The sequence below is a fragment of the Enhydra lutris genome, unplaced genomic scaffold, assembly GCF_002288905.1.
Source record: "Enhydra lutris kenyoni isolate GAN:26980312 unplaced genomic scaffold, ASM228890v2 scaffoldscaffold47, whole genome shotgun sequence".
Classification (NCBI taxonomy): Eukaryota; Metazoa; Chordata; class Mammalia; order Carnivora; family Mustelidae; genus Enhydra; species Enhydra lutris.
The window spans coordinates 11062750-11077129 of record NW_019154131.1 but is presented as its reverse complement, the minus strand read 5'-3'; the positions used below and the strand labels follow the sequence as shown (position 1 = coordinate 11077129).

The 14380-nt window shown below is 36.4% G+C and overlaps 1 protein-coding gene across 2 annotated transcripts in view; it reads right to left on the bottom strand.

The window, feature by feature from the left end:
- Window positions 1-14380, bottom strand: part of LOC111156618 (coiled-coil domain containing 171) — a 284698-nt gene that overhangs the window by 140806 nt on the left and 129512 nt on the right. For both annotated transcript variants that reach the window (XM_022517612.1, XM_022517611.1), the window contains 2 exons: window positions 844-1070; window positions 177-359 (listed from right to left, as the gene is read on the bottom strand). In XM_022517612.1, the coding sequence (XP_022373320.1) occupies window positions 177-359; window positions 844-1070 (410 nt within the window). The remainder of the gene's footprint in view (window positions 1-176; window positions 360-843; window positions 1071-14380) is intronic.

Genomic DNA, 14380 nt, shown 5'->3' with positions numbered 1-14380 from the left:
GAAATTCTATTAACGGGACTCTGAATTATTCCAAAAAAAATCAAAAGTTAAAACAAATATATAGATATATGGATCATATATATGTCTATGTATGTGTATCATATGCACGTGGCTATGTGTGTGTATATATCTATCAGAAATATAGAGCCACAGTATTGTAAATCACACATACTTACAGACTGCTTAAATTCATTTAATTGCATCTGGAGACCCTGGGCTTTGTCAAGCTCCTTTTTCATCTCATTCACGCTGCGTTTGAATTCTGTGACCTCCAAGCGCAGTGAGCGGCGCTCCACTTCTGCCGCGTGTAGTCTTTGTGTAAATCCAAGTATTTGCTTCTGTAATGACGCCGTGCTTTTCTGTTGTTAATCAAGAGCAATTTTACAAAAAGGAACTACACGTTTACTAATAAATTAGCAGCCATGGCCACTTTACCAACTTCAATGTATCTTGGATTATACAGAGAAAGATACTTGCTGTAACTGACACTCAGAGGTGAAAGCTTTATTTTGTATGTGACCAATAATGTGGTTGATATGAAATCAGCAGCCAAAGAAAATAAATAATCTAATGGCTAGGAAAGGGAACTGACATTTGTTTATGTCTCACAGCATTCTGTGGCAGCCTACATCTAGGAAATAGTAAATTCACAACTCACGCCAGAACTTTTGTATTTATATATTTTAGACACGTACTTAGAAGTGCTATTAGGTACTGCATTAAAGACTACATGAAATCTAATCTAAATACATTCATGCACAACTAATTTAAACTACAAGTGAGTGTGATTCAGAGTTAAGTTTACAATCCTAAAGTCACTATTTAATGAAATTGCATACATACCAAAATGGGCACATGGCCGCGGAGACCATACTTCAGGGCCAGCGTGTTTACTTTATGAAGTCCACGAGCCAGCCGCTGAACCAGAGAATCTTTTTCTATGTATGTAATACTCCTGCCACTATGTAAAGGTATACTCTCCATTGCCAGACTAACTTTATCCATGAGTTTTGCAAAAGAACTCTTGGCTGCACCTATGAGTAAATGTCCACAGATTCTGGAATTTGGATCTTCAGGGGGAAGAAAAAGAAAAAAGAGGCAGAAAAGATGTGAACTTTCTCTTGTTCATTTCACAACTCTGCCAATAGCAACCCAATTAAAATGTTTTTTTCAGTTATATAATTCCCATTCGCCTGTAGTGATTCATTCAGAAAGTCCCCTCCCACATTAATTTTCACTATGACAAAAAGGAATGCAGAAAATAGCTCACCCACTAAACAACATATCTAAAGAAAATCTGCATGTATTTACATTATATCATTTACACTGAACACTAGGACACCAAAAATTCATCATCACTCTTTGCTTTGTTTTAAAACGTAACATAAATTCATTTTCTATTTACAACTACTGAAGCTTGTTACCTTAATGTCATACTATTTATATTCTCAGACAAGAAAATATAATTTGCCTTATTCTAAGGCAATTAAAATTTTACGACAATTACTTATTTCCCCACAGGATTTTGGTAATCATCCCTCTCACATAATGGACTTAAGGTCCCCGCATATCCACCATGGGCTGCTTGCTGCTAGATTCATCAGGTCTGTAATTAATAATTGTGTTTAATGTTGATAAATAAAATTGTCAGTGCACTTTCTACTAATTGGTATTCCAGATAATGGTTAATAGGTTTATTTATGCCTTAATAAAAGTTGTGTAATTTAGTTTTCCCTCTGCTAGGCAGGTCTTAATCTGTCAGTACTTGTTTTATGATACTATCTGTGTAAAATGACAAGCGTGGAGAGATTATTTAAATTCAGTAGTATACCATTCTACATTGCAAGAGCCTCTGCTGGTGGAATTAATTGAAATTTTGTCTTTATATCATAAACACAAAAAAGATATTTGGCCAGTTTTGTCCAATAGAAAAATATTTTATAATTCTAAGAATACATATGGTTCAACATTAAAGAACAATATTGGCTGAGAAGGTGATTAATCAGTGTTTTTCTAAGTCAGAAAGAACAATCTCACAGAGGCCCGATGTTCAAAAATGTGAGGCTTCTTTTATTTCTTTATTCCTCAGTGGATAAAAGGAAAGATAAATTTTTAAATTTATGCAGCGGTCACGGGGCACCTGGGTGGCTCAGTCGGTTAAGCATCAGACCTTGATTTTGGCTCAGGTCGTGATCTCAGGGTATGAGACTGAGCCCTGTGCTGGGCTCAGCACTCAGCAGGGAGTCTGCTGGAGATTCTCTTTCTCCCTCTTCTCTGCCCCATCCTCTGCTAGCATGCACTCTCTCTGTCTTTCTCTCTCTCTCAAATAAGTAAATAAATCTTTTTAAAAAATTTATGCAGCAATCAGATTTTGGAAGCCACAACTGCCTAAAAGTTATACATAAAATAAAAATTATAAATTGGATAAAAGCATAATACCCCTCCTGTGGAATTTATTTCTATCAGTTATTGATGCATTGACTTTTAACAATAAAAGGTGATACAAATTTAATTCTGTATGCCTCTCATAAACCTATTCTCTAAGGATCCCATTGATGGAAGGTATATGAAGTATAATTAAAATACACAGTTTCTTTGTTAACAATCAATTCCTTAAATAAGTCATGAATAAAAAGGGTTCAGTGCTTCACATACCAATTAACATATAATACAGAGCACTGATTTAAAAGAATTAAACTAGTGTTTAATGGGTCACTATTGAAAAAAAACCAGTAAAAGTTTTATTAACTATAACATGCAATATTATACATCATTCCAGTGCCTAATATATGTATTCCAGTTTCTCAACTGGCTTGCAACTCCTTAACTGTGTCTTTTGTCATCTCAGTAAACCCGGTATTTGCCCTGGGCCAGCCTAACATATATGCTTATTTTGTATGTGTTTATTGGATTAATTATACTTCATTTTATTTCCATAGCAGCTGAAACATAGGGATGCATTCAATAATACCAAGAAAGACACATAGATCAATGGAACGGAATAGAGAGCTCAGAAATGGAACCTCAACTCCATGGTCAACTACCCTTCAACAAAGTAGGAAAGACGATCCAATAGAGAAAAATACAGTCTCTTCAACAAATGGTGTTGGAAAATTCGACAGCCACATGCAGAACAATGAAACTGGACCATTTCCTTAACACCACACACAAAATAGACTCAAAATGGATGAAAGATCTAAATGTGAGACAGGAATCCATCAAAATCCTAGAGGAGAACACAGGCAGCAACCTCTATGACCTTGGCCACAGCAACTTCTTATTAGTCACATCTCCAAAGGCAAGGGAAACAAAAGCAAAAGTGAACTATTGGGACTTCATTAAGATTAAAAAAAAAAAATGTACAGCAAAGGAAATAGTCAACAAAACTAAAAGACAACCTACGGAATGGGAGAAGATACTTGCAAATGACATATCAGGTAAAGGGCTAGTATCCAAAATCTATAAAGAACTTGCCAAATTCAACAGCCCCTCCCCCCCAAAAAAAAGAAATGGGCAGAAGGCACGAACAGACATTTCTCCAAAGAAGACATACAAATGGCCAGGAGACACATGAAAAAGTGCTCCACATCACTCGGCATCAATGAGACGCAATGAGATACCACTCATTCACACCGATCAGGATGGCTAAAATTAAAAAGTCAGGAAACGACAAATGTTGGAGAGAATGCAGAGAAAAAGGAACTCTCCTACACAGCTGGTGGGAATGCAAGCTGGTATAGCCATTCTGGAAAACAGTATGGAGGTTCTGCAAAAAATTGGAAATAGAGCTACCCTACGAGCCAGGAATTGCACCACTAGGTATTTACCCAAAGGATACAAACGTTGTGATCTGAAGGGGCACATGCACCCAAATGTTTATAGCAGCAATGTCCACAATAGCCAAACTATGGAAAGAACCTAGATGTCCATCAACAGATGAATGGATAAGGAAGATGCAGTGTGTGTGTGATATACACAATGGCATTTTACTCAGCTATCAAAAAGGATGAAATCTTACCATTTGCAGTACTATGGTTGGAACTAGAGCATACTATGCTGAGTGAAATAAGCCATTCAGAGAAAGAAACTTATCATATGATTTCCCTCATATTGGAATTTAAGAAACAAAACAGGATCATTGGGGAAGGGAGAGAAAAATAAAACAAGTTGAAATCAGAGAAGGAGACAAACCATAAGAGACTCTCAATTATAGGAAACAAATTGAGGGTTGCTGAGGAGAGGTGGGTAGGGGAATGGGGTAACTGGGTGATAGGCATTAAGGAAGGCATGTGATAATGATGAGCACTGGGTGTTACATACAACTGATGAATAACTGAACTCTATATCTGAAATTAATAATACACTATATGTTAATTAATTGAATTCAAATAAGATTAAAATACCAAGAAAAATTAATTTTTAATGGTATGTCAAAAGTTATTTTTTATGTTTTTTTAAAGATTTTTAAAATTTATTTATTTGTCAGAGAGAAAGAGGGAACAAGCAGGGGGAGCCGCAGGCAGAGAGAGAAGCAGGCTCCCCACTGAACAGGGAGCCCAATACAGACTTAATCCTGAGACACTGGAATCATGACCTCAGCCAAAGGCAGATGCTTAACCAACTTAGCCATCCAGATGCCCCAAAAGTTATTCTTTCTAAATAAACAAGATAGTGGCTCATCATTTTAGGAAATTTTCAGGTATATCAAAGTAACAAAATTTTCACAAAGAGACTTTAAAAGCAAAAAATCAACTATAATTAAAATTAATGAGTAGCAGTTTTTTACTGTATCATAGAAACAAATTTGTGTGGGCACTAACCACTCTGAAAGGCGAAACTGAGTGACAATATAATTCTACAAGGCATTCTTCTGAATTTTTAAGAAGTGGGAAAGAGGCATTCCTGATTGCTGACTCTCAAGGAATTACAGAAAGAGCACTAAAATAATTTATGCTCTGATGAGTGAGAAGTGTTTTTGTGACATACTTTACATTATACAGTATAGAGTAGGATAAATTCCACACTAAATAAATGAAGAAACAAAAAGAAAATCCTCTAGTGACATAGTGGTAGAATTATTTGAATAATGATAAGAAATAAGAGATAAAAATAAGGTCACTGAAATTTCTCATGTCTACACTTGTCTAAACTGTTTAAATGTTTGCTACATTTAACAAAGTTCTGTTTATGTAAAGTACATTTGTTAATCACTTTCCCTCTATTTAATAGCATGTGTCTTTTGAGAAAGAAGAAGACCCTACTGGACTTTTTCCAATAGAAAAGGCAATATCATACATTTAAGGTTAAAATATTTAAAACAAATTCATAAAGAATTGTTTTGACCAGTAATTTTAAACCTGTGAGTGACAGATCTTGGGGCAGGGGTATAGGAAGCTAAAGAATTGTTTCAAGGGTTTCATCACTTTTAACTAAAGCAACCACTGCCATCTTGATCTTTATTTAGCCCTAAAAAAATATACAGCATGAATAATATATGACCATGATGTTGTGGGTAATAAAATTAAAAGTCCTTTAAAACATTATCAAAGTCAACTGCTACTAAAACTACAACTATCATGTGGGAAGAGAGCAGTCTACAATATGTCTTCTTATCAAAATGGAGTCCTCACACTTAGAAAGATTGAGAAACACTCCTTTAACGAAAATGGGGATTCATGAGTAATCATTTAATTAGTACATATGTAATGCATAACTATTTAATTTAATCATAATGTTGCTCATGAGTATAATATTAATAATAATGAGTAATATAATACAAAAATAACAAATGTTAATCATGAGTAATGCTAACGTCTTATATTCAAACTCAACTTCACAGACTTGGGAATATTTTGTCATCCTTGACATCTCCATCTCCCTTACCATCTCCCCACATCCCATCCTGAATATTTCTCCAGTCTATTCAACGTTCTCTGTGATCATGATTATATCTCATCTGTATTCTTGCTAGAGTCTCCCTACTCTTCTTCAGTCTTTCCCTTCTTCAACTCATCCTCCACCATAGACAAAGTGTCTTCTAAAACACAAATCAGGGGCGCCTGGGTGGCTCAGTGGGTTAAAGCCTCTGCTTTCGGCTCAGGTCATGATCCCAGGGTCCTAGGATCAAGCCCCGCATCGGTCTCTCTGCTCAGCGGGAAGCCTGCTTCCTCCTCTCTCTCTGCCTGCTTCTCTGCCTACTTGTGATCTCTGTCTGTCAAATAAATAAATAAAATCTTAAAAAAAAAAAAAAAAAACACACAAATCAAGGAGCCCCTGGGTGGCACAGTTGGTTGAGGATCTGACTCAATTTTGCCTCGGGTCATGTTTGTGAGATCCAGCCCCGTTGTTGGGCTCCGTGCTGGGTGCGGAGCTTGCTTCACATTCTCTCTCTCCCTTTCCCTGTACCCCTAGGCCCCCACCCCCACTTGTACACACAAGCATGCATTCTCTATATAATAAAATAAAATAAAACAAAACAAAACAAAATAAAATAAAATAAAATGGGATCTTTTCACAACTGCTGCTTTTTTTTTTTTTTAAGATTTTATTTATTTATTTGACAGAGAGAGATCACAAGTAGGCAGAGACGCAGGCAGAGAAAGAGGAAGGGAAGCAGGCTCCCTGCTGAGCAGAGAGCCCGACGTGGGGCTCGATCCCAGGACCCTGAGATCATGACCCGAGCCGAAGGCAGAGGCTTAACCCACTGAGCCACCCAGGCGCCCCCACAACTGCTGCTTTTAAGCCTGGGTGAAGATCTAGGAATAAATTTCAAATTCCTTAAAATATGCCCTCTAAGGCCCTACATGATCTGATCCCTGCTTACTTTTCCAGGAACACTTTTCACTGTTAACCCTTTTATATGCAACTCTTTTCAAGTGACACCAACACATCACAATCTCAAACCAAAAATAATGCTCTGTCTCCAAACCGCTAATAATTTGGGAAATACGAATGTGGACATTATTTTCAAATATGGGAGGCAATCATTACGGCAAGATGTTTGCTACAAAGCAATGTTCTAACTAAAAAACAAAACAAAACAAACAACAACAAAAAAAACAACTATGAAAATTGCTCAAAATATTATAAGCAAAAGCAATGACAGGAGGCACCTGGGTGGCTCAGTCAGTTAGGCTGCTGCCTTCAGCTCAGGTCATGATCTCAGGGTCCTGGTATCGAGCCCCGCATCAGGATCCCTGCTCAGCAGAGAGCCTGTTTCTCCCTCTCCCTCTGCCTGCTGCTCTGCCTATTTGTACTCTCTCTCTCTTTCTGTGTCAAAAAATAATAATAATAATGACAGAATTTGTCTTACCATATTTTAAAATGTCAAGATGTACATATGAAAAGAGTAGCATGATACTGGTTTTAGAAGAGATGGGGAGGGATACCTGGGTGGCTCAGTTGGTTAAGCAAACTGCCTTTGGCTCAGGTTGTGATCTTGGAGTCCCAGGATCAAGCCCCATGTCAGGCTTGATCAGCGGGGAGTCTGCTTCTCCTTCCAACCCTCCCCTCACTCATGCTCTCTCTCTCTCATCCTCTTTCTCTCAAATAAATAAATAAGATCTTAAAAAAGAAAAATAGAAGAGAAAGGAAAAATAATGGAATAGACCAGAGAGACAGCAAATACATCCAAGAACATATAACAGTAGTTTAAGATACGCTGAATGACATATCTAATATCATTGTGGTGACTGAATTGAAAAGTATTGCAACGAGCTGATCATCTGGACAAAAATAAATCTTAATAATTTCCTCATTACTTAAACCAAAAATAACCCCAGATAAATCCAAGATTTAACATAAAAATTGAAACTACTAGACTATGTTGCATGGAGCACAGGGTGTGGTGCATAAACAATGAATCTTGGAACACTGAAAAAATAAAATTAAATTAAAAAAAAAAAGAAAATACTAGACTAAAATATGAGCAATTCAACCTTGAGGTAAGGCTAACCTTTCTAAGTAAATCACCAGCAGAAAAAGCACAAAGTAAATACTTAATAATTTAGCTATATAAAAATTAAAATACACAAAACTAAAATACACACTGCAAAATTATTGACATAAAAAATTATTTAGATGATACAGAGCAAAGTGTTAATGCATGTGATACACAAGTACTTATAACTCCATAAGAAACAAACACATATCCCCATATATGAACATAATGAGATAATTGTAAAAGAGTATGAATAAATGTAGAACAAATGAAAAAATTTGCAACCTAACAATAAAAATGCAAATAAGTAATAATATAGTTTCTTTTGCCTTTCAAATTAATAAAGATGAGAAAGATTGTCAAAATTTAATGTGCCCAAAGGCATTATGGGGAATCCATCCCTCTCAGTACTGTTCATTGGAATGTGAGGCAAGACAACTTTCATGAAAGCCCCACTGGTGATTCTTTCCAAATGTAAAATATGCAAACTCATTTCTCAAGCATTTAGCCGAGGAAATAACTGTGCAAACATAAACTGTTTTTGCACAAACATGTTAACTGCATCACAGTTCATTACAGTATTGCTTAAAATCATGGATAATTTTAAGAAAAGACACCAATATCCACCAATAGAGAATTCACAGTCAACTACAGTACATATAAACAATGGGGTGGCATGTGGCCAAATACAATCAACAAGGTATACCTCCTTTATTGACATGGAAATGCATTTAGTTGTTCATTGAATAGAAAAAAATTACAATGAGGCATGACTGTGTGATTCCTTCATGTGAAACTATGTGTCTGTGTGCATCCAAGTTTGTATACATGTATGGGTGATCTGGACAACCTGCACACAGAGTAGCTCATATAGAAAGATACCATGTTAGGCAATAGGGATGGGAAACCTCTACACTGATTAAGAATCAATAGCTCTTGTTTCTATCTGTATTATTTATAAATAATACTAAAGAAATAAATGCCCAATAACAGGACAATCCAAAAACATACCTCAACTCGGACAAGTAATATTTGGGGGAATGATTAGAAGACAGCAAATTTTGCTGAAATAGATGCTCAATAAGTACTTATTGAATGAGTGAAAAAACTGATGCTATGAAGATAGAAGGAACTTAAGTAACTTCATGTTGGGGTTTTTTTCCCCAGTTTTATCAAGAAAACATTGACCTATGTCACTGTATAAGTTTAAGACATACAACATGATTTAATTTACATAGAGTGTGAAATAATTACCACAATAGGTTTAGGTAACATCCATCATAATTTTTATGTCAATAATTGTATCAATAGTTCTTAAAATAATTTTTATTTCATATACTATTTTAATAACATTATTCACAAATATATCCTATGAAAGTTGTGACTCTGGAATTTCACATAGTCATGGACACTTCCAATGATAAATTATCCATTCAAAAACTGTTCTTAAAAATTATGACAGGCAAATAAATTTTAATTTATAAAGAAAATATCAGTTCACTGTAAAATTCTTTCAGCTTTCCTATGCACCTGAAATTTTTGATAACAAAATGTTTGAAAAAATATGGGAACATGCAAAGGTAGTAATATAAAAGAAAATCACAAAACAGAAGAAAATCTGATAAATTAAATGTGGGTCCCCCCCAAAGACACACTTGTAGCTGAAATACCAAAAATGATACATACTTGTTTCAATTTCAAATATAAGTGAAGTTAGGTAAATGACAAAGTCCTCTAAGTTACTTTTTCTCAAACTTCATTGTGCCTCTAAGTCATCTAAGGACCTTACAAGAATGTAGAATCTGACTGAATAGCTCTGGAGTGGAGTCTGAGATCATACATTTCTAACACATTCCCCACGAATACCGATGCTGCTGGTCCACAGACCACACCTAAAGTAGGAATGCTAACTTTATTATTCTTCAGGATTCAATAAAACCTTCATTTCAAAATACATACCAATGACTACTTATTAACAGAAATATCTTTACTTACTGCTTTGAACTTCCTAAGTGTGAAACCTCATTGTTACACTGAATGCAACCCAGATTTCTGAGTTTTGCCTGAAAGAATTGCTATGACCTCCACAAAGTTAACTCTAACAATGAAAAGAAACTTCTGAATAGTAATAGCAGGGGTACGTACACTTGGGTCATCCATCTTCCGGATAATTATGATTCAGTTATAGAGGGAATGTGTAACAAAATGTATGAACATTCTATTCATATCTATCTACTATATTTATTCAGAGATACTTCCAGGCAAATCAGCATATTTGTTTTTATCTTGAGAAATTCAGTCTGGACCAGACATATGAAATGTTGAGCTATCTAAAGAGTTCTTTAGTCCATTTCCGTAATGATTGATAGTCCAGCCCTTCGGTGGAAGTAACATTCTCCCCTGTTTGAGGTAAATGATCTCTTGCAGGCTCACCATTTGGACACCTGGAAGAGGTAATTTATCTCAAGTGAGCAAACACTTTAATGAAAGCAAGAAGGTTGCCACCTGTCCAGTATTTACAGAGGCAACATGGAAACTGAGGTCTCTGCCCACTGCTATAAATACATCCTCAAAGTTTAAGAAGGTAGCAGAAGCAACCACCTTTAGCACTTCCTGAGCAGTAAATTCAAGCTACTATTATTGAACTTCACACTTCGTGAAAGAAATAAACTAATATCCTGGCTCGCATGAGCTATCAGAACACACACACACACACACACACAACAGATAAAACAACAAACATTTATTGGACAATCACATATATAAGAGACTTGACTAAGAACGTTACATTCACACCTAACAACCCTTAAACTAGGAACTTTTCTTAGCCAAATTCTATAGGCAAAGATATTGAGGCTGAAAGGGATTAAGTACCTTTCCCCGTATCATACACAAAGTAAGCAATGAGACCTAGTTTTCAAATCTAGAGCCCAAGTTCTTAATTCATTCTATGCTACGTATTCAACATGTTTAATTTTCTCTCTTAGATAATTTTAAAGTTTTCTCTCCTATATAATGAATGGTATGGGTACAATTCAGAACGTGCTCTAAAGAGGGAAGTACCTAAATAGAGTATTTTTAAAAAGAATAACTTACTGACTTTTTTTTAACCTTAGAACAAAGATAAAACAAGAAGCAATGCAGGTACTATTTAATATATTAAAAGCTATTACTGGATATTGACATACATGTACCAGTTTTCCCGGGGCTAAGAAAACAAAAAAAAGTGACACTGATGCCATCAATATGTCACCCTGACATGTAAAATGGCTTAAATTTTCAGCAAGTTCTTCAAAAAGAAAATGGAAGTAGGAAAGAACAGAAAAGAAAAAATACAGCTCTAAGAAATAACTTCTTTCATTTCAGGATTTTCAGATTATTTCCTTAATAAACCTTCCCAAGATTTTGGCATTTCGATATTCTACTTGGTTGAAAAAATGAAGACACTACTCATAATATTAGGTGATTCAAGAGACAATGAATCAATTACAAATCAAAGCTGAACTGATATTCATGACACCTGTCCTATGATGAAAAGATCCTCTTATGAACTGGGTAAACAAATTATGAAATGCCCAACTGAATATTACCCATACACTAAAATATTATCCCAACACTAAAAATCATTCCCTAGAAGAAGAAGAAAATCCTTTAAAACTATGACTGTTTTTGAAGCTAACACGATGACAGCACACCGTAAGTGAAACACAGCATCATTTCTGTGATTTCTTGCCAAAAATGCATAAACTGAATCTAATCATGAGGAAACATCAAACAAATCAAAATGGAAGGGTATCCTACAAAAATCAGCCTGTAATCTTCAAGATCATGATGGTCAAGGAAAGACTGGAGAACTTTTCAGTGTTGGGAGAGATTAGAGAAAGATGACTTAATGCAACACATAATTCTAAACCAGATCCTTTGGCTCTAAAAGACATGGTTGGTTGGGACAACTAAGGAAAGTCGAAGGGGGTGCGAATGGTTTCTTAACGTTGATCACAGCCCTCTGGTTATGTAGAAGAATGTCCTGCTTGAAATACACACTGAAATATGAGAAAGTAATGGGCATCACATCCGCTTCTTGCTCTCAATTATTTAGCAAAAGGAAAGGCCTCTGTTGTGTACTTGCAACTTTTCTGTAAGTTTGAAGTTATTTCAAAATGATTTCTCAACGCAGGGCACCTGGGTGGTTCAGTCGGTTAAGCCTCCGACTCTTGATCTCAGTTCAAGTCTTGATCTCAGGGTGGTGAGTTCAAGCCCCACAATAATAATAATTTTTAAATGCAAATATAAAACACTATGTGGCCTATAGTAACATTTTTATCATTTGTTAGTCTGTTAGTAGATGGATGAGTGGGCGGCAGGAAGGAAGAGGGAAGGATAAGGAGAAGAAATCATAGATAGATAGATAAAACAGATTAGAAGAACACACAGAAATAGAAAATAATCAGTAGTCTAAAAATGTGTACAGGCAGAAGTGTATGTCTATTCATTAATGTAATATAGTACTTTCATGATGAGATGGGTGGTAAGGAAACAGTTTTTTTAGTGCCCACTATACGCCAGGTACTATACAAAATGTTCAACAAGTATTACCTCATTACACCCTCATAAAAATCAGGAAGACAGTATTATCTTCATTTTTAGGTAAAGGGTCTGAGGCCTAGTAAAGTTAAACCAACTTGCCTAATTTCACACAACTAATAACTAGCAGAGCTGGATACAAAATAAAATCTGCCTTGTTCAAAGCTAATGCTCTTTCTACTATACGATAATGCTTACCATATATTTAAGTTATTCATACATTTATAAACTCAACGTGACTATGTAAGCTGTTATAGCTTTACATCTATTGCCTTCATTACTATCTGTTAATAACCTCTCATGTACTTCAAGTGTCTGTGGATGTTTGCCCAACGTTTCTGCTAAAATATCTGAAATTTCTACTACTGGAACACATATAAAAATGAAAACACATTACCTGGGAAAGGTAATATAGTAACCCATCATCATGTTTTGAATGAATTATTCTATAAGACCAGCTTGTTAAGTCATCTCTGAAAAAGGTACACACTGATCATTTTTGTACTGGTCCAACAATAACTCAATTATTTACCTGTCCAACTATATTCTTCCGTATACTCTTCCAGACTTTAATACATCAATTGTCCTCCCCCTCTTAGCAACTATCACTTTCTCTTCCCTAAGTACTTAGTGTTCTTTAGCCAACAACATTTAAAGGTTTTCCCTAAAATAAGTTTCCCTGAACTTGCCCTTTTCTCAAGCCATTAGAGGCAAAACCAGATTCTAACATCAGAGGCAGCTGTTCCTGGCAGTAGGCAAGCATTCAAAGACACACCACCCAGGGCACCTGGGTGGCTCAGTGGGTTAAACCTCTGCCTTTGGCTCAGGTCATGATCTCAGGGTCCTGTGATTGAGCCCCGCATCGGGCTCTCTGCTCGGTGGGGAGCCTGCTTCCCCCTCTCTCTCTGCCTGCCTCTCTGCCTACTTGTGATCTCTCTCTCTCTGTCAAATAAATAAATAAAATTAAAAAAAAAAAAAAGACATACCACCCTCCATCTACCTTCCGCTTGATAAGTCTAACCTACACATATTTTTTTTTAAAGATTTTTTTTTTAAAGAACCCTGGGATCATGACCTGAGCTGAAGGCAGAGGCTTAACCCACTGAGGCACCCAGGCGCCCTGACCTACACACATTTTTATCAGGGTCTCAAACAACCATCGTGTCAATATTTGAACTTTAAAATATTGCAATAGTCCACTTTTGGAAAATGTGCTCAGGGAGATCACTGAGATTACAGAGGTTTTATAAAACCTCTATAATCGGGGGCACGTGGTGGCTCAGTCAGTTGAGCATCTGCCTTCGGCTCAGGTCCTGGGATCGGGGTCCACATAGGGCTCCCTGCTGGGTGGGGAGTCTGCTTCTCTGCCTCCCTCTGCCCTTCCCCTTTCCATCCTCCACCTCCATTTGTGCTTGCTCAAGCTCTCTCCCCTCTCTCTCAAACAAATAATTTTTATAAGTTTATAATCTGATCCCATGCCAAGGATCTACCTGTTTCCTTGCCATTCTCCAATATAGTTGTAATAGAAAATATATTTTAGTCCTCACCACGTATAAGCCAGTGGTGTGAGCAATGGATCTCCATTCCATCTCCTGAATGTCCTCTTCCCATTTTGTGCTTATTCCCACTGCTGCAGTCCTGCTTAAGTTCTGCTCTCCATCTGCATGCGGTCCCTCTTCCGTAACTTACTGTCTATCATTCTAGGCCTAGCTGAGGCCTTCAAATCAGGCTCCCAGAAGCCTTCCCAATACTAGTAAGTCCACTCTGAGCTGCATCTTTTATGCATCTTTTTATACATTCAAACCAGTATTTCCTCATGCAATCCTTGATTACATTCTGCCTAAAGTTGTTCTAAGT